A 19,753-nucleotide genomic window follows, 5' to 3' on the forward strand; every position below is an offset into this window, starting at 1 on the left:
CCTGAACTGAATTTGGCAAAAGAGCTTTTGTCCATTTAGCACCTTCGGCTTGGAACGAACTGCAGAACGACTGGAAAATGACAGAATTCATTTCATTAAGTGCTTTTAAAATTAAACTAAGAATCCTTGAGGCCAAGTCCATAACATGCAACTGTTTCAATTAGATTGTTTGTCATTTTAACAGAATTTTATTTTGTATTTTTCATTTATTTTTGCATGTGTGTTGCTGCTGCCTGTATTTAATTGAGTAATTTTTGTAACTGCGAGGCACTTGCTGCTGCCTATCTTGGCCAGGTCTACCTTGAAAAAGAGGTTTTTAATCTCAATGGGATCTTCCTGGTTAAATAAAGGTTAAATACAAAAATTAAATAACAAATAAACAGGCCTCAGCATCTGAGAAAGGTAGAAGTGATGTCAACACAGTTGCCCAAACTGACAAATTAATTAAAAGGGGTTAAATGACCCGTAACTGTTTAATTTTTAAAATTTAGGGTTTTGTTTTTTTTGTTTGTTTGGTTGGTTTTTTTTTTAGAAACAAAGTTGTTTTAAAAATTAACTTTATTTTGATTGTGCATTAAAAAAACAGCCTTACCACAACACCCAATTATTGTGGTGCTTTTCTTTGGAACAAGCCGCCTGCTAACCTGAGACAACGTGCATGTGTGCCTGGAAAATCCTTCACAACATACATGTGCCGTCGTTACTGCCGACAAGATCAAAGCGACTCCTGCCTGGAGCACCGCGAGTTTTGATGTGACTTTTTTTGTCATGTGAAGGCTGCTTTGTTGCCACGGCTGTTCAGATTTGTGCTCTAAAACATTTAATGAGTGAGACATTGTCTTTCCAGGTCTCTCTATATGAAAATAAAGGCATAATAAACACATTGAATACCCCCCAAAAACTGCTAGTTAATTATGGTGTAATAATGCACATAAACAAACAAGAAAGAACCTATGTGTTACTTCATGCCTGAACAGCCTTACTTGGTGTGTTACGCTCTTATTGTTGCACTTCTCATTATTATTTTTTATTGTACTTGTGTTCTTGAGCTCGAGGGAATTTAAGGCGCCGGAGCATCCAGTTGAAGTTACTCAAAATATATGTGTCAACTAGTGAATGCCTAAAATATAATGCGATAAATGTTACTCAAATTCTCTCTGAATTATGACAGCGAAACTCAGCCTAAGCAAATAAAGTATCATAGAAGGTACAAACAACATATTTGTTACTGTCTTTTCAGCTGTGCAAAACGAGAGGAAAAATACCACCCCCACTTCCCTCCAAGCTCAAAGTGTCTTAGACAGCAGACTCCCTTTGAGAGTGAAGCGGGCCTGACATCTCCCAGTGTTTCCCCAACAGATCAAGCCTTTCAACGCGCTTAGACTTTAAGCGGACGCCTCTAGCCGTCGGGGCGTTCAGTCGGCTAGTTTTCCACAAACAGCCCCCATCCACTAACGCCACACACAAGCGCAAAGAATCCCAGGCAGTTTAAGAAGAGCGGCATGCACATATTCATGCTAATGGGAACAGACAGCGGTTAGTCAGAGACAAAGTGAATCACAAAATATGGAGCATGGCTGTTTCACAAAATAAATACATTTGGGCTATGGATATCACGGCGCAGAACAGCTCAGAAGCAAGCAGTGTAAGGGCCAGGAGGGACTTGTAGTCCTAACATCAAACAGCTGATGATTTTCTCTTCTTCTCCCCTCTCCTCCCTCTTCTCCTCTGGATTAACTGTGGATTATCAGACACTCTATTGTTAATTAAAAACCTGCCATCCTGGGGAGACTACTGCTATTTATAACTAACCATCCTCTTCTCGCTCTCTTCTTCCTCTCTGACTCTCAGCTGACATCAGGTGGCAAGTTAAGAAAATTAAGCATAGCTGGGAAATTATTTCTGGGGCTTCTAATGTTTTATTAAATATTGTACACAAGAGACTATGTATAATGAAGTGAAAGAGAACATTTGGCAAAAGTAATTAACTGAATGAATTAAAATAAAGCATAGCAAAATTGCCCATAAACTGTATTCTAAATAACCCAGTAGTGTCTCTAATAACGACTGCTCATATGTGCATCAATTGAATTTACAGTGAAATTCCAGATGGGTACAGTTAAGTGCCTGCTACGGAGATCACTCTTCTTTGGTGTTTGCTACCTCTCTCGCTCACTTTCCCAGCACCTTCCTCACCCCTCTTCTTCATCTTCAACAAGAAATGTTGAGGTTCGACAAGCACAGCCACCAGAAGGTTCTGGCAAAGAGCACTTGTGCAGCGCCATTGAGATGGGCCGGCTGTTTGAGTCATCCAGTCAGACAAATGGGGCCAAACTGGCAAGCATGGATGCTACTGCTGCGAGGGGGGGGGGGGTAGTCACAGTGTGGGAGGTGCGCATGCATGCGTGTGTGCACAAGTTGGTATGGAAATATGGGTAAGCACACATGTGAGTGAGTAATAGATGACACTTTTACAACAAACCCACCACTATATTTACTTTGATTACACCTCTGAAGACTGTGGTTTTCAGCAGCTGCTACTATATGTAAATGATATTTGCGTGTGTTTGCATTTTAATTGGGTGTGTATGTTGTATACGAGCTCAGGCTGGTGTTGGCATATCCTCCCGCCCCCACTTGCGTCTTCACTCCTTCTTTGGCAAGGTTAAGGGCCTCTGGGGCCGGAAGGAAGAGGGTGGGAACGAGGCTCACTGGCTGGCATCTTTCCCCAGGTGAACAAGGAAAGGAGGGTAAACAGAGGGAGACATCTGCCTGCAGCATCAGAAAATCTCCAGGAGGGGATTCCACCCACCGTTTCCAGCTTGCTAAGGAGCAGCTAACAGCAGGGAGCTGCCGGCAAACTGCCTGGCTGCCTGGAATTTGCACGGATTGGCAGAAGATGCACCACACTGACAGATGTACATACATGTGCACACATCTAAACGTATAATCGCTCAATCACCACAAACAAACGCAGGTAGTAAAGTACGACTTCATGCCAGGACAGTAATACGTGGAGTGGTGGGTGGCTAGCGAGTAAGCACGCCATTGTTGTTGCATTTTCTTAGTTTTTCAGGTAATGTTAGCAATGGAGTGAATATGCACGCAGAACCATGCAATAAATAAAAAAGTGTGAGCAGTTCTATCTGTAACCTGCAGTACGATACACATGCAGAAGCAACGCACCGTACAGCTGGTTTTCAGCCTGTCACAGCACCTACCGTGTACACCTCAACACTGCTCAGCAGATCAGGACCACATTTGGATCACAGCATCAAAGTTCTCCCTCAACGTTCTGGCACATAAAAATGGCTGAGGACCAGTTAACTTACTGGAATGCAAGGTCAGCCGAGAGTAAACCAAATACAAAGATGATTCTTCTAATACTCTAGCCACATATTTCCAAAGATTGTATCTATTGCCACTTTTCTTCTAGTTATGTCATCAAAGTTCTTCTTCACGGCTGCTAAACACCAATAAAAAATTCAGCTTAATGTTATAAAATGTGTTTGAACAGTTTAGAATAAACATATGAGACATTTAAATTATTTTCGTGTAACAACTTCCAAAGAAAAGTCTGAAAACTTAAGAGATATTTGATAGACACAAACTTTTTATACTGCTGGAAAATGACATAATCAGTGCATCTAAAGGGAAAATAGAGAAGCTATTAAAATGGCATGATGAATAGCCTCTATCATGGTTGTAGCTAACAGGAAAATCTGCCTTCTGTTGATCAATTTGCTTAATAGATGCACTGACTTATATATTTTAAATGTCAATTAAAACCAAGAACCCAAATGATGCATTGGTCTTCATAATGGCCTTTTAATGAGGTAAGATATATACTCGCCTTTGATTTGTCAGCTGCTCACACTGCCATTTGTGCAAATTCTCCAGCACTTCTAACGGCTTAAGAAAATGCTTAGCAGCAATAAAAAGAGGCTTCTTAATAAAAATTATGTAAATTTAATAATGGCAAGTCCCAGAATAACACATATGTAATATATAAAATCAAGGAATCTAAGCTGTTAACGGTATTTATTGTGCATTTGCCAAAAGCTGTCATTACATACTGTATAAGCACAGGTACCCGTGCAGTGCTTTATCATTTTGTGCCACGCGTCCACTTTCACTAACAGCCTAACCACATAGGATGGCAGAGTGAAGGAGAGGGGGCTAATTTGAACCCACCTCCACTCTTTTGGTAGACCTTTTTGTGCAATCTGACATAAATTGTATAGGAAGGTGGGCATGTTTTTCAGTGGTAAAAAATCACTGCTATTTCTAGTGAGGAGCTCTTTGGTGTGTTGGCGAGGAGTTATGACTAAGCCATTATTTGTTTCCTGAGGAGCAGCAGGTTGCCCAATGTGTGAGATGAGAAAATGAGTGTGCTTCGAGCCGGTGTCCTGCCTGCTGGCACTGCTATGTAATTTCACCTCTCCTTTCCCCTGTTCGTGCACATACATATGTACACACCAGAAGATGCGAGTGTGAAAGCACACTACCTATACAAAATGACATACAAGTACCTAGATATAGTACATAATGGACACACACCAAAGACAAGTAGATGTTTCAGTGAATGTAGAGCTATATAATCAAGTTGGACAAAAAGGTATTCACCAATGACACTGTGAGATACACCGCATGGTGCACAATTATTTGCTGTGAGATACACACAGAAACAAACTCCTGTTATTATTTTCTGCCTTTTGTTCTATTATGTGACTAAAAGCCCTGAACTGCAGACATGAAAGCATCTTCATCACCATCTCCTGCTATCATCAGGCAAACGCACTATACTCTTTGATGTGAAGTGGACGCTACCGAAGGAAACGCACAGCTGTATGATCTTTCTGTTTTACAGTGTATCTGTGGTCTATTGTTCCCCACAAAATTCTCTGGAATAGTGCAGTTATTAATCAAAAAGTTCATTTGAACTGCTGTGTTGTCAAAACAGACGTAAGCTGGAGCCGAACCAATTTGTAGAGCCGACGTGTTCAAATCCTATTTAATTCTTTATTTTTGGCTTTAGTTCTTTTGCAGTTTGTGACTTTCAGTGAAAATATTTCATGAAAACATCTATCTAATCTAAATATTTTTACTGCATCTATGTGAAGGAAACTTTACAGCCTTTCTATAAAAACACTTCAACTTGTGGACTGCAGCTGAGTCATTGGAGGACAGAAGAATGAAAGAGGGTGAGGGGGATTTGCAGTGTGCAGGAATCATCAGAACTATGACGTTAACACACCTTGAGAGGACCGGCTCCCTCTCCACAGAAACTGGCAAATCTGCTCGGTCAGTCTTAAATTTCAAGACGTTTTAAGATGAGGCCAAAGGACGAAAAAAAAAAAAAAACATTTCAATTTGTCAAACTAAATGTGTCACATTCGCTGCTTGCGCCGTCTTTCATCCCTGACGTTTTGACCCTCGCTGCTGCAGCAACTTGAGGTAGTGCTATTTTTGATAGGCCAGCATTCCCCAACATTTTAAAATGTGCCCTGTCACCAGCTTCATGTCAAAATACACCTTAGAGACTCTCAACCGCATAGGTCATGGGGAGGGGTTTGCAGAGAATGATCACAAAGGGAACAAACGGCTGCCTTAGAGCAGTACAGTAAGTGTATATCATGTGGCAACAGCCCATTTAAATAACTAAATTCATAAACAGAGCCACATCCCCCCCACGCACGTATCTACTGTAGATCCCTCTCCCACTCACTCATTCAACACATCTTTTCCTCCTGGGTTGCCAAGGTAGCAGCCACTGTTGCAGTCAGGAAGCTCCCACTCTTAGCTCCCAAGGCCCTGCTTACACCAACACACACACAAACACACGCATATACAGACACACGTAAACCACCCCCTCATGGTGGCTCCCAGAGCCTTGGGGCCAATGGACTGAAGCCTGAAGTGTGTGGGCTGGTTGGCTAGCTGCACAGCTGAGAAACAGGAGACGAGAAGCCCCCTTTAAGACTCGGATAACCCTGTTATGTCAGGAATGTAGAGCCCACCCTGCTGTACCTGCTCTGATACTGAGCAGAGTCACACCCTACCAACAGTTTTGTGGCTCACATTTGTGGGGACGAAACGATTGTCTGGGTATATCTCCTGCCTAGGCATAGTGCACTCAAGAGCGGAGGATTGGAGGGCAGGTTAACCAGCCTTGAGGCGCATTCAGCCTCCGGATCCGAAGTCGGCATAAGGGACAGTCACAACCTCTTTGTTCCATGTAAAGGGCACTCAAAGCGAAATGGGGAGGGACAGAGGCTGTCTGATGTGAGGGTCACAAGAGGAGTGGTGCAGCCAGGCAAACTCAGGATGTCCAATTCTGGGTCCCGAGCAGGGGGCGGGAGGAGATTGAATGAGGGAGGGTGCTACGACGGGGGAGACAGGACATTCTGGGACCTGGGACTCTGAAACTTTAATGTGTATCTGCCTGCGTATGCACCTCTGAGCCTGGCAGGTCTCGTAATACCTGGCTTTGGAGATGTCAAATCCTTTTTTCATCTCTTTCCTTGTCAGCTTTGTTCACGCTATCTTCAGCCTTCAGCCCGGTTCAGGTTCAGATAAATGAAACCTGCATGTGGGATATAAACACCACACCAGATCTCCCACAACATGGTTTCAGTAAGCATTTGAAAAAGTGCGTAATGGTTTTTCACCACACGGAAAAACCTGCGCTTGTGTGATTTAAGTTTTCTGGAAGGTATAAACGTCAAACAAAGAAATAGCAGGTGTTTTATTCTATCACTCTTGTAATAATGTAGAAAAATAGCTTAAATATGAAAACGATTAGCTTTGCCTCCCAGTATGTCATAAATGTATCTATTTAAATATATAACCTGATGTTTATAAACTGAATATCTAATTTGCCCCCTTATGCAAGTGCAACCATTACGTCCTTGCAGATCGTGGTTAAAATGTATGTAACTAATGGAAATGTGCTCCCCGGCTTCTGCATACAAAGCAAGCCAAATCCAACTAACCTTAAGTGGGTTTTGTTGGGCTTTTTAGCAACTACAGTTCATAAAATGTATGCATCCTTATGTAAGAATTGATTTCAGTGCATCGTTCTCGAGCTGCTGTCTGTCAGAGGTGCTCCAGCTTGAACTACTCCACATCTGACATCACAGTCCATCTATTTTTCATGGCCAACATCTGCTTGGCTTGCTACATTGTCACTACGATTTGCATCAGCTCCCCCGATTCCATGTATAAAACCAACACATGGAAGGTGACTAGAGTAGTGCGCACAAAAGGCTTCAGTAAGTGTGCTTTAGGGATGTCTTTACAGGATGCGATGTATTTCATCTGCACAAACACAAAGAAGCATATTAAAGGTGAGAGGTTTACTGCGAAAACCTGAAAAATTCTGTGGCCGCATGGGAAAATAAAAACGGCACCACAGGCAGCCAGAACGGGGCCAACGACTATTTAAAGTAAAAGTAAAATATTTAATCTGTCCCCACAAAATAAGACTTCCGAGCTCTTGGCTAGTGTAATAATTGGCACGAAATGAGGATGCAAAAAAATGGCTGCCTATAAAAGTATAACCCCACTGCAAACCCTACTCCCCTCCCTAATGCAATCAATTCTTGTTCCAGCATGAAAAGCTATTTTCTCCTTCTCCATGTCATTATGAAAACAAATGCATTCAGTTCTCCGCCAGAAATGCAGCTGATGCAGAAAAATGATCCAGAACAATGCCTTACTGACAAGGATCAGTCAATTCCATTTCTTTCTGTGTGCATATGGCCGTGTGTAGATATTCGAGAGTGCTGATTCAGTGCAGTGCAAGGTCCGCATGGGTCTTTTCAAGCTATCCATAAAGGACCGTGTATCATTTTTTCTTATGTCTAAGAGGCAGAGCTTTCAGACGGTGAATAGATTTTCAATAAAAAGAAGAAACACACAGTGGAAACATTTATAGTGCAGAGTCTGAAAGCCATTGTGGATTTGATGTAAGCATTTCTATACATTTCTATTGCACAGAATTAACTGTAACAAGAACAACACGTTATATCTTTAACAGCACTGGAGCTATGTCCGTGTAAGCTAGACTTAAATAAAAGATTAACCTGCATATCCCCTGTGTGTTACGAGAGCACCAGGTAGTTGTGCAAGCAGGCAAGCAGGTAGGCGTGCGGGGAGCAACAAAGACACCCAGAGGTGGCTTTTCTACCAGCTGAAGTCAGCCGGGGTGACAGACGGAGCTGAAGTGTCTACGCCTGCCTGAGCCTCACACCGTCCTGCCGTCATTGGAGCTGACAGGAGCGAGTCCACAGGAAGCTGAGGTGACGCCGAGGACCTGTCTGTCTCATACCTCTGAGAGGTCCGAGTGCTCACACCTTGTCAGCGAGCACTCACAGGTTAGCTGAAATGCAAACACTGGTGGTGGGAAGCAGATGACACAAATGCTGATTAATCAAGTAAAAAGGAAACCAAAGAAAGACTTGTGGAAATCCTTAGTATCGGGTGAGACTCGAGAAAAAATCTAAAGCGCTGTGATTTTAAAAATTCTTTATTAATTCATGGATAAGTCAGTCCTCATCAGCCTATAAGCATTATAGCCTGATCAAGACACACTTATCCATGAATTATGGTATAAGGTCTTAATACCTTATAGCCAGATGGAGACTGGTTTATCTATTAATTAATACAAGGATTTTTTTTACATTTAATTTCTTTGGACTGGCAACAACAATACTGGCGGTTTTCATTAATAATAATAATAATCAGGAAGTCTTTTGATTTTGTTTACTCTCTACTTGACCACTGAGCCTACCCTTTAAGAGCTTCTGACTGTTTAACATTTTCTTCCTTTTCTACCAGGACTATAGCAATCTGCCTTTTTCTGAGAAATGTTTGCTTAAAGTGAATTTGAAATAGCTGATACAAATGTACCAGGGAATCTAACCACTCCTTCTTGTGTTATGAACACCAAATACACTGGAGGAATATTTCAATCTTGTAAGGATTAAATTTTTAAACTGTTATCCAAGTGCACTTCTGAATAGTTCTGTGAATTTATTTAAATTCTTACACTTTGTTCTAGACTCGTGTTCCACATACTGAATATTAGAATATGAAGGCAGCGATGCCTCGTAAGAGCCAAACTCTCATCAAGATAGACCGCTCTCACGTTTCAGTCAGAAGTTTATCTTTTTTTTTTTCCTTAAAAGTATATGGAGACATTTATGACAGCTGAGAAAGGAGGGGTGCAGGGTACAGGTGTATGTAAACCTAAAAAAAGTGGTCTCTTAACTCTCCCACCCTCCCTCTTGAAAACCTGGCGTAGTCTGTTAATGATTTGGATGACTGTGAGAGAGCATGAAGCCTCTTGGCATTCCCTGCTGGAAGGGATCTGTACTTTGTTAGCCTAAAAGTTTGCACAAGAAAATTGCACCCATGGGAGAGCAAAACAGGCATCCACCATGGGGGGGATATGGAGGGGAGGGCAGGATTTATTTATAGCTTTTTTTTGCGTTGATGCTAAGTCATCAGACAGATATTGTACTGCAGAGAAGAGAAGCAGAGCAAATGGTTTAGAAGTGAGCAAACAAACATTTCTACCTCTCTCACAGTCCTGCATTTAGGGCCCGAGTAGGTTTACGGCAATTTGGTTCGTTTTTAAACTCTCTGCAAATATCTGTTGTTAGCTCGGTTCCTCGCTGCTGCTCGGAAAATCACACTTAAGGGAAAAATCAGGTGGAGAGAGAATATGGTGATAGTGATGATGACAGCTTGTGGTATTCCGGCGTTATTTTTGTACACACCATCCTCCATTATCCTGGAGTATCTGACTCTCAGGCTCCATTTTGTGGCCATTACGGCAGAAGAGGAAGATGGTCCTAAAGAGGAATCGTACTTCAAAGGACGGGCAAGGAAGCGGCAGCGGTCGGGTCAGCGACCGTCGTCGGTTCACTGTCAAAGCTGTCATTTCGACTGGCCTTTCAGTTGTACTTAATCTGTTATGGGGAGTCTAATTCTATGATTATATTTGCATATGTATCCGTGTGTGTGTTTACTCTCTTCCCTTTAGCTGCCGGCTTGCTATCCGAGAATGGCTTGGTGATCTCGACTGCCTGCCTAGTGCTCTTTAATGAGATTATCAGGAGAAGAGTGTCAGTAAGTAGGATCTAAAATGAAAGCCATTATGGAGCATTATCACAGAGCTCCACCACCCCGGCCCCCCCCGATCCATCTGCTGTACGGCCACCCACACAGCCACTACACCCAGATTACAGCCGTGATTAGCACCGCAAAGTGCTGCTTAATTTAAACACCTCTGGAGAACATGTGGCACTTTGCTGCATTGCTGATTCGCTGCGCTTGAACACACACACACACACACACACGTGTGTGCGCACGGAGGGCAAAGATGGATTTCTCCTTATACACAACGCATTCTCTCAAGTGCTCGAGTTATTTCGAGGGACGTCGGACCGAAGGCTTGTGTGCAACTCTGAAGTGTTCGTGTCATATTTGATTTCTTACAGGTGTATACATTCAACACACAACTGACTGTTGCGTCTTCACCTACCTTTGATCTCGCAGCGTGCAAGCAGTGATGTAAGCTTTGTAATGTTTGTCTTTCTTAACAGCTACTATTGTTGTCACACTTTCTTGACAACAGCAAATATGAGGAAAGATTAAAGGAGCATATATGAAAACTTGATAGAAAGTGAGAACTGACAGATGTGTGCAGAGGCCGGACTTCTTTCTCACTGACGCGTCCAGTTTAAATTTTCAGAAGAGAAAGCAAAGCCTCTTCAGCTCAGTCAGATTGTAGTGATTCACCTTGTATTTCCCCTTTTCTTTGGCCAAACATCGAGTGTGTTTACATGGACATGAATATGCCCATTATGAAGCTTATCCTAGTTTTTAAAATGCATATTCAGAAACTGACATTTACTTGGTTATGCAGGTATATACCTGCATATGTGCAAAATAAACATACTATCCCAGTTGTTAATACAGGCTGTCGTTTACATGTTAGTGACATTTACATGCAACGAACTTTAGTTTTGATACCTGTGATCACACTTTACAATAACTTCACTGTGATTATTAACCTGACTTGCTCCACTATAGAAATTGGAAAACCTGCATCCTGTAGCCTGACTACGTCAAACTTGAAAAGTGCAGAATTTCAGATACTTTCGGTGTTGCCATTGATTGTGTTTCTATTTACTTGGGATCACTCGGCTGAAGCATCACATGGGTAGTCAGCAGTATGAAGATGCAAAGATAATCATATTCACATGCACTGACAAAAAAAAGGACTATTTAAATAACCAGGATACTTACGTCCATATAAACACACTCATTGAACTGCAAAATGTCCTGATTTTCTCTCTGATTTTTACTTCGACTATATCACATATGTATTTTTATTTTGGTGAAACCCACTTTTAAGACTCACTAGGCACACCTCAAATTATAGTCCAAATTAGCGGGATCTTTTCCTAGTTTCTAAAAAGTTAATATTTGCAAAGTACAGCATCAGTATCCCAGTGCACCACAAAGAAGTCTCAGTTTTGTACCTGTGATCTTATCGCGAACCAACTTGCAGGACTCGATCTCGCCGATGCTACCGAAGAGGCTGCGGAACTCTTCCTGGGTCATGTTCTGGGGCAGGTAGTTGACAATGAGGTTTGTCTTGCTGTCGTCGTTTGTTGGGCCGGTCTGCATTGGTGAGGGGCAGCCACGGCTGTTGTTGGTTGGCCCATTGGCTGTGGTTCCTCCTCCACTGGGGCCATTTGTCACTGGAGCCTCCATGTTACTGATGATCTGGAGAAGGGAGGAAAAAGGGACACACCAGGAAAGGAACCACACAGAGAAAGGGTAGGAAGAGACAAAGAGATGTGGCCATCATTAACAACATTTTCTTATTAAGTAGCTGCAACACTGTATGTGTAGTAAGCCTTACAAGACTCTGATGATTTTCCAAAATGTTATTTTGAAAAATTATATTAAAAGTCTCAATGAAAAGAAGAGAATCAAGCTGTGCACCCTACAGCCTTTGCTGTCTGCAGGATGCACAGCTTGATTCTCTTTGAAACAATGAGACATTTCAACATTAAACAACTGCAATGAAAACTATATTTTACAGTAAATATTAGTTAGTTAATATTCTTCTGTGGAAAAAGTAATTACACTCTTGGCTTTAGAAAATCGTATTAATAGTAGTAACTTTTTTAAAAATATCATTGCCTATAAGACATTCACTAGACTAGCTCAGTAGATAGATGGTGGCCCCGTGACTGGAGGGTCGGGGGTTTAAATCCGCTGAACGGCTATCCTGAGGTACCCCTGAGCAAGGTACTGTCCCTACACACTGCTCCCCGGGCGCCCAATGGCTGCCCACTGCTTCACTGAGTGAATGGGTTTTAAATGCAGAGAGGAATTTCCCCACGGAGATCAATAAAGTATACATTAAAATTCGTGATGGCACTTTCATCAGTTTTTCTCCCTACATGTTCCAGATGTTTGAAATCTCTCCAAAGAATTTCAGAAAGATTCAAATCTGAGTTTTATTCTTAAATCCTCTTTTTTTATAACTTTCATTCTTTTGTAACTTAATTTCTTCTTTTCGATTTGCTGCATTGGATTCTCTATTTCATATTTTTACCATGTTGGAAGGTCTACTTCCAGTTCAATTTCAAATTTCGGACGGATGGTCTCAAATTATCTTAAAGTGATGTGATTCATAGTTGGATCAATACCTGTGAGCACTGTTTAAAGACAAATTTTGTTAGATTTTTCTTTGTGACTAATGTGTTTGTCTTCTTAAAATATGAACACGATTAAAATTTAGGTTTTACATGTCATATGTCCAGGTACTACTTTTTCCCTTTTATTCCTGCCTTTATAACTGATGGTTAGGTGATGAATATATACATTACAGATAAGGGTGAAAAATTTGTCCTATATAATTAATGTTCTTTTCAGACCTAAAAAATGTGACATTAGCCTTGATCAGCGAAAAAAGGCCTGTGTGTGAGCAGTAATGCTGTCAACAAGTAATTAAAATGCATGATCAACATAAGTAAACCCTTGCACAGAGTCACAAACTAAATATGCAGTGAAAACAGTGCACACACTACATTCACCGTATCTAAACACTGAGAAATAAAACAAACGGCAGACACAAAGAGGATAAACAACTTAATATTCACGAAGGCAGTAAAGCCTCTCTGAAACGTTCTCTGATAGCTACTGAGGTTTGTGGGAGGGGGCAGCAACAGGGGCAGCCCTTCAGCTAACGATCTGACTGCTGATGCTGCTGCTGTGACAGAGAGAAGTTTGCATTTTCAAATCTGGCTTTTGCAGAGCATCTCAGGATCAAAGTGTTCAAAGAGGAACTGTGAGCCTGGTGTAAGTGTGAGAAAACAGGGGAAAAAGGGTGAGAAGGAGTAAGAGCCAGAGGGGGAGGTATTGCACTTTGCTTCTCTAACACTAAGAACACATTTATATTTATCAAATGCTTATCCTAGTGAATATTCCAACAAAATGCACAGGGAGCTTATATAAACATTTGCATAAAGATAGTTATTTATCAAATTAATAGCATAAAAAAACTAATTTGAGATGGAGACAATCCTGATGAGTTTCCCTTGGCTCTGTCTCACACGTAAGCACTTCAGCGTTTTACTTTTAGAAACAATAATGATGTTGATGCTGCAAAAAGAGTCACGAAATCTACTGCAAGACTCTTGAAATCATAAAATTGAGCAAAAGCACCGCAAATGACCTAACATGCTGAAACCCAAATTAAGATGCAAATATTCTTTAATCTCATTCAATCAAATTTTTAAAGTCATCACTCAGATCTCTTCTTTCCCCTGCTAAGCTATTCAGCTTCCAGGCTATTTTTAACTATTCTTAAGTACACGCAGACAGCCTGCACTTGGAAGCAGGGCTAGTATTAGCAAAGGAGAGACGACACTCGAGCCGTATTTCGCTCTATTTCTGGATTATCAAAAGGCCGGACCTGTGTTCTAATAATATATCTCAAAGCAGAATTTAAAAATTTCCCAGTTTGTCCAGAAATAGTTTACGATGCGTGTACTTTAATCGCTCTGCTTTTATCTGTCGACGTGTGGTAATAAATGAAATGGCAGATGAAACCGTTAACTGTTGAGTTACCGTACAAACACCATATTATAATTAAGCATGCATAAAATTGGGCTCGTTCGGAGGCTGACTTGGTAAGTAAAGTGAATTCAAAACAGATGACCTAGAAAAGTCAACAGTACATTTTAATGAGGAGTTGAGAACAACTAGAGTACAATGAGCCTGTGGTTTTTATTTGAATCTGTAAAACTGTGAGTATTTCTACCTCCTACCAACTAGACCAATAAAATCTTAAGGGATAGGACACGGCTGCTTGGATGGGTTAAAGCATCCATTTCTTCCCTGACCTTTAATATTCCTTTTATCATTCAGTATCCTTCTTTTCCTCTGTCTAGTGTTTAGTAGCAGCTCCAAAAACACATCAGCCTTAAATCTGCTTCCATCTTCTTATTTTTAACACACACACGCGCCAGCACACGCTTTCATGTATTCGCAGTCTGTGGCATCTGCAGTAAGTGGAAGAGGCACGCACTCAAAGGCACACACAATCACACATACAAAGAGAGAACAATGGCTCAAGCCCACAGCAGAAAACAAACAGACAGGGAGATGTCTAAAAGCTCTCAAGATGAGAGCTGCATGCAAATTGTTCTTTTGACAGTATCCTTCCCTACTCACTCACCACTCTACCACAACACAGATACAGAGACAGACTGAGAAAGACGGGGGGAGAGAGGGAGACTGAAGAGGAAGGAGAGAATAGCATCTAGCCATAACAGAGTTGATTGGAGAGAGCCTTATTAAATCTGTTTACATTCCCTGCTGGGCTCCATTCTGTCAGAGAGACTTTCAACTCCATGGGACGTTTTCTGAGGAGGTTTTTACACCAAAATGGCTGCCTCTAATTAACAGGGACCTGCCGAGTACCAGTAGCCAATTATATCCCTCTCCTTGTCCCTGCCTACCAGCATTTGTGCTGCTCAGCAGTCCACTTCATGTTGGTTGTGAACACTCTGGCTGTCCCTGCTCTCCCACTGTGGAGCCTAGTGCTGAGAACAGACTCGCTGCATGTCCTGCTGACTGGGTACAACACATAGCCAGCACTCATAGGCTCTCAGGCTCGAGATGCGGCTTCTTTTACTCACAAGTTATCCTGCTCCTTGTGTAGGAGGCCGAGCCAGCACCAGCGCTTCTGGCTAAAAGTAATGCATCTAAACTGCGTGCAGCTGTTGAAAGCATATGAAACGGATGTGAGAGCGCGTTAGAAAAGATCTGATATAAGCTGTTGCCATTAGGATGAAAAATATCAATACCCATTCGCTGTATCGAATAGATTGGCTGGACTACACCAGTGACTTGTAGTCATCGTTTAGTTAAAGCAAAGCGCAGGCTGAGGGACGTATCGCTTCTTACTTTTAACGGCTGCTCGAATCCTCGACGCAAGAGAGAAAATCAAATTAAAAGCCGGATATAAGAAGGAGCAAATTGAGTAAGACTTTAGGAAAGCAGATGTCTTTTAGAATTGCCCACATTTGCAGCTTTGCATGTTAATGGAATGGTAAATAACTGTTTTTAAGTACTAAAACGTAAATGGTTCCACATAAACAGAGAAAATATGAGACATCAAAGTGCAACACTCGTTAACAGCTTCCTAAATTATATGCACAGGATGAACGTGTCAGCTTTTCACTCTTCTGTGCATAGCCCCCTCTACCCTCGCAACCCCGTCCATCAATCTCTGCTCAAGTTCCAACTGTCTCAGTCAGCAGCATCACCGACCAGTGTGCATTAATGTGAACACAGTGCAACATCAGATCATATTACTTCATGGGTGTGTAAAATGGCTGGGCCATCCATTTGGCAGCAGTAGTCTCCTTACCATCTTTGGCTGTGTCAGCAATCCCTTCTCTGCCCAGCCCTGGAGCTGTGGGAGCTCTGCCTGACGCCACTGTGTCTCTGTCGACCCCTATGGAGCGGAGCACAGGGAGGGAGGGATGCACAGCCCACCGTCAACATCATACACTCACTTTACAAGGTTAGGGTTGTAGTGGGACTTGGGGAGTGGAGGGGTTGAGGATGTTGAGAAAATGGCAGCTCACTAGAAAAACACAGTTGCACCTTTGCAGTCCCCATCAGCCGTAATAAAACAAAGACAGGTGGCTCAGGGGTTTTCGTATTTGTCTCTCCGTTTATTTTCTCGTTTGTCGTAAAGTAACGAATTCAAATGCTAACACTGGATTTGGTGAGACAGAAATGTGGCCGAATCTATTATTTCTTTCATTTATTAAAACTGACGCGAGCACCTTCGGAGCCGGCAGAATAAAACCGAATGTGTGTTGATGTTGGCAGATTGGTGTGGGGACTGCAATGACCTTGGCAGGGTTTATAATGAGGGTTTCCCTCTTGCTCTCTGTGGGTAAACAAGCCTGTGGTTGAAGAGACAGAAAATGCCACAAATGAGCAGGAAGTCTGTTCGCTGGCTCTCCAGAGCAGGGGGCCTAAATGCCTGCAGCTATCTACAGATGCTACAACAGCCAATTTAGCAGGAGAAGAGGAAGAGAGGAGGTATGACCTCTGCCTTCATTTACTCCTTCAGAGGGATGAAGAGCGGGAGTGAGGGATCAGATGGGAGGAGGTAGAAAAGGCAAGGGCTGAGTAATGGGGAAGACATTTCCAATACTTCAAAGAAAAGGAGAGACAGAGGTGGGGGAGGAGGAAGAGAGTCTGTACATGTTCTGTTGTCAATGTGTCTTGTAAACTTAGGCAGGAATGCATAATGGAGGTCTAAATGAGAGTGAACTGTCAGCTTCAAAAGAGAAAAAGAAGATACAGAGGGGCAGAGAGGTCAGGGTGGAAAGGAGGACAAGAAATATAGCTTCTCCTTGCCGACTGACAGAAGCAAAAAATGCAGATTTTTTGGGATCGTATGGGGGGAAAATCAGTTGAGCCACCTTTTGTTTTAATATGGCGAGGACCAAAGGGTTGCTATTGAATAGTCTGCAAATCTGACTGGTACAAATTAATGACAAACATTTTTTTTTGTGTTTCAGGCTTTTAGTTATGCTAATGTCAGTGTCATGCAGGTGTACCAAAGCCAGTAAGCGTGTATTTAAAATCATTTAAGAGAGTCAAGAGTGGGCAGTTGGAGGGATAGCAACTCCCCACATTAGTCACAACTTAAAACCACCACATACAGTGTCGTGGACCAGCATTCATCTCATTAGGAGGGCAGAGGGCAACATACTCTACAGTCAATTTAAAACAAATGTCCCAATAAATGTAAAGTTAAGTGGCTACCCTGAAAAAAGGAAACGTTAGGCAGAGGTGAAACATCCAAATCTTTTTCACCCATTCTGCAAAGCTTTTTATTTACATTGCCGTGTGCCGCAGCAAGCAGACAATGCAGCGTTATCATAGCATGTACAAATGTGGTGATAAAAATGTAAGAAGCAGCAAGCAGATGTACATGAGTCAATTTAAACAGCTAACGCATAGTGGAAGGGTGCATAATGCTGGCAAAAGGAATATTACATTTTCTTAGAAGTGCATCTCATTTCGGAGACACTGCTCAGTGCTCAACCATTCGATAAAACAAAGAAAGTCTCTCTCACTCACACACACACACTTTCATCTTTCTTCGTAGTCTCACTGTCCTTGCGTTTATCACATGAACACACGTGTGCGTCTTCTGATAAAATCTCAAATAACACTGGAATAACAGCGCAATGCAATTACATTCACCAACCATTGAGATGAAAAACTGCTCATGGATACATTTTCAATTATTCAGGGAATACATTTCAGTCTGTGCTCAGATGCTGGGAAAGGTTATTATATAATCAATACACTCTATAACGCCATTAATATTTTATGCCACAAAAGTGCTTCCTGTCTCCTTGGGCTCCCAACCAGTGGTATCTGGGCACTGCATTTGAATAGGACGAGCCTTTTCCACCTCTAGCAGGGAAGACGTGTATACATTTGCTTTCCTCTAACACTGGGAAATACACTAGGCCCACACGCAGCTTCCATCCGTTTTAGTCTACCTTTTCCTCCATATTATGCACAAGACAAGCTCACATTTCTTTTCTCCACGTGCCTAAGACACCGGTGGTACAGTTTTACCAGAATTTAGATGACAAAGTCGTTTTAACTTCCGTTTCACGTTTATCCCTCCTGTTCCGCTTTTAGCCAATAAAGCTACCACTTTATTTTTCTGGCCTGGTGCAGCCCCCCCCCCTTCTCTTACAGAGCTTAGACAATCAATTTACCCTGACTTGGCCAGGATAGATGGAGGCTGTAGAGACTGTGGAGCAGACAGTATGCTGCAGGATCTCTCCACTGATAGACACACTGCCTGGCAGCTACAAAATGGAGCCAGCATGCAACCATCTGACTTTGCCTCATCATCTTGCTTTATATAATTTGCCATTTCCTTATGCCTTTTCCAACTTGTTTTATTCTTTAAAATTCTGACCAGTTTTTAAAATGAGAAACGAATGGATCAGGTCAAATTCTGGATTTGCTGTCAGCTACAGACACACTGCTAATTACGTGCCCGCCTCTTGCCACCACAAAGCAAACTTCAATTCTCTCTCAGTCTGACAAACTGAAACGGAATTGGAGTTCTTACCAAACTGACTTAGACACAAAGAGATTAATACGACTTTACTATCTCAGTTTCTCGGCCAGTCGAGTTCCGTGTAATGCTCTCTGCGCTATTGATTTTTATTTTTCTCTCCTCTCCTTTTCTTCCTGGAGATCTCTCTCTCCATCTCTCCACCTCCACCATCCTCTTCCGAGCTCTGAAATGTCCTGCAGGTCAGACGGATGCTGGGCCGGATCAATCAGGGAAAGTAATCTGGGACGCCTCATGCACGCAAGCACACACACAGACACATCACAGATACTCACCAACCCACACACACACACCCTTCCTCTGTTGCACTCTGGCCTGCCTGCCTCCAGTCTCATTGATCTGCATCTACTTTACCAAATGGATTCTTCTCTTCTTCTATCCTCCTCCACCTCTGTTCTCTCTGTGTGACTCAGAATAATAAATGTTCCAGACCGCGCGAGACGTGTACGTAAGCAATTTTTCATTTAACTTTGGCTTGACTTTTTTTTCCCTCTCGCTTCTTTTTTGTGATGTTTCAGTCTTCCAGTGAGATCGATGCAGCTTTCCCACACACTTCCTCGCAGCCCCTGGGTAATCAGCACATACTTGTGTAAGGTCAGAGGTCAGGAGATGATAGGATAGGGCCAATTGCTGTGGGTTATCTCAAGATCTCAAGATTTCACAAACAATTATAGGACGACCCAGTGTTCTTATTTTCAGATGATGAAGCTCTGATGTATTCCTCAGTATCACTTGTTTCTGAGAGTCTGGCTGAACGTAAATACTGACACACTTTGCATTTGAATGTATATGAAGGAGTCATATAACTTTCTCCACTCTATTCAGATTTATCTGGTCCAATCACTTATATGTAATTTTTAAATGCATATTTTCCATACAGAGAGCATCCTTTAAGCACAGAGACTCTGAGGACCTGCATTGCTCTATACATACGTACAGTCGTTCTCATTCACACACACAGACACACACGCCAAAGTCTCCTTTGCTCAACCAAACTGTAGGCGGAACTGAAGCCATTTGTCCACT

At 42.2% G+C, this 19,753-nt stretch overlaps 1 protein-coding gene across 8 annotated transcripts in view; it reads right to left on the reverse strand.

The window, feature by feature from the left end:
• The window catches only part of elavl4 (ELAV like neuron-specific RNA binding protein 4), a 69,836-nt gene that overhangs the window by 26,766 nt on the left and 23,317 nt on the right, over positions 1-19,753 (reverse strand). For all 8 annotated transcript variants that reach the window (XM_013911078.1, XM_005734041.2, XM_005734040.2 and 5 more), the window contains 2 exons: positions 15,968-16,054; positions 11,556-11,802 (listed from right to left, as the gene is read on the reverse strand). In XM_013911078.1, the coding sequence (XP_013766532.1) occupies positions 11,556-11,802; positions 15,968-16,054 (334 nt within the window). The remainder of the gene's footprint in view (positions 1-11,555; positions 11,803-15,967; positions 16,055-19,753) is intronic.

The sequence above is a fragment of the Pundamilia nyererei genome, unplaced genomic scaffold, assembly GCF_000239375.1.
Source record: "Pundamilia nyererei isolate P.nyererei 1_Seehausen unplaced genomic scaffold, PunNye1.0 scaffold00056, whole genome shotgun sequence".
NCBI classification, from domain to species: domain Eukaryota; kingdom Metazoa; phylum Chordata; class Actinopteri; order Cichliformes; family Cichlidae; genus Pundamilia; species Pundamilia nyererei.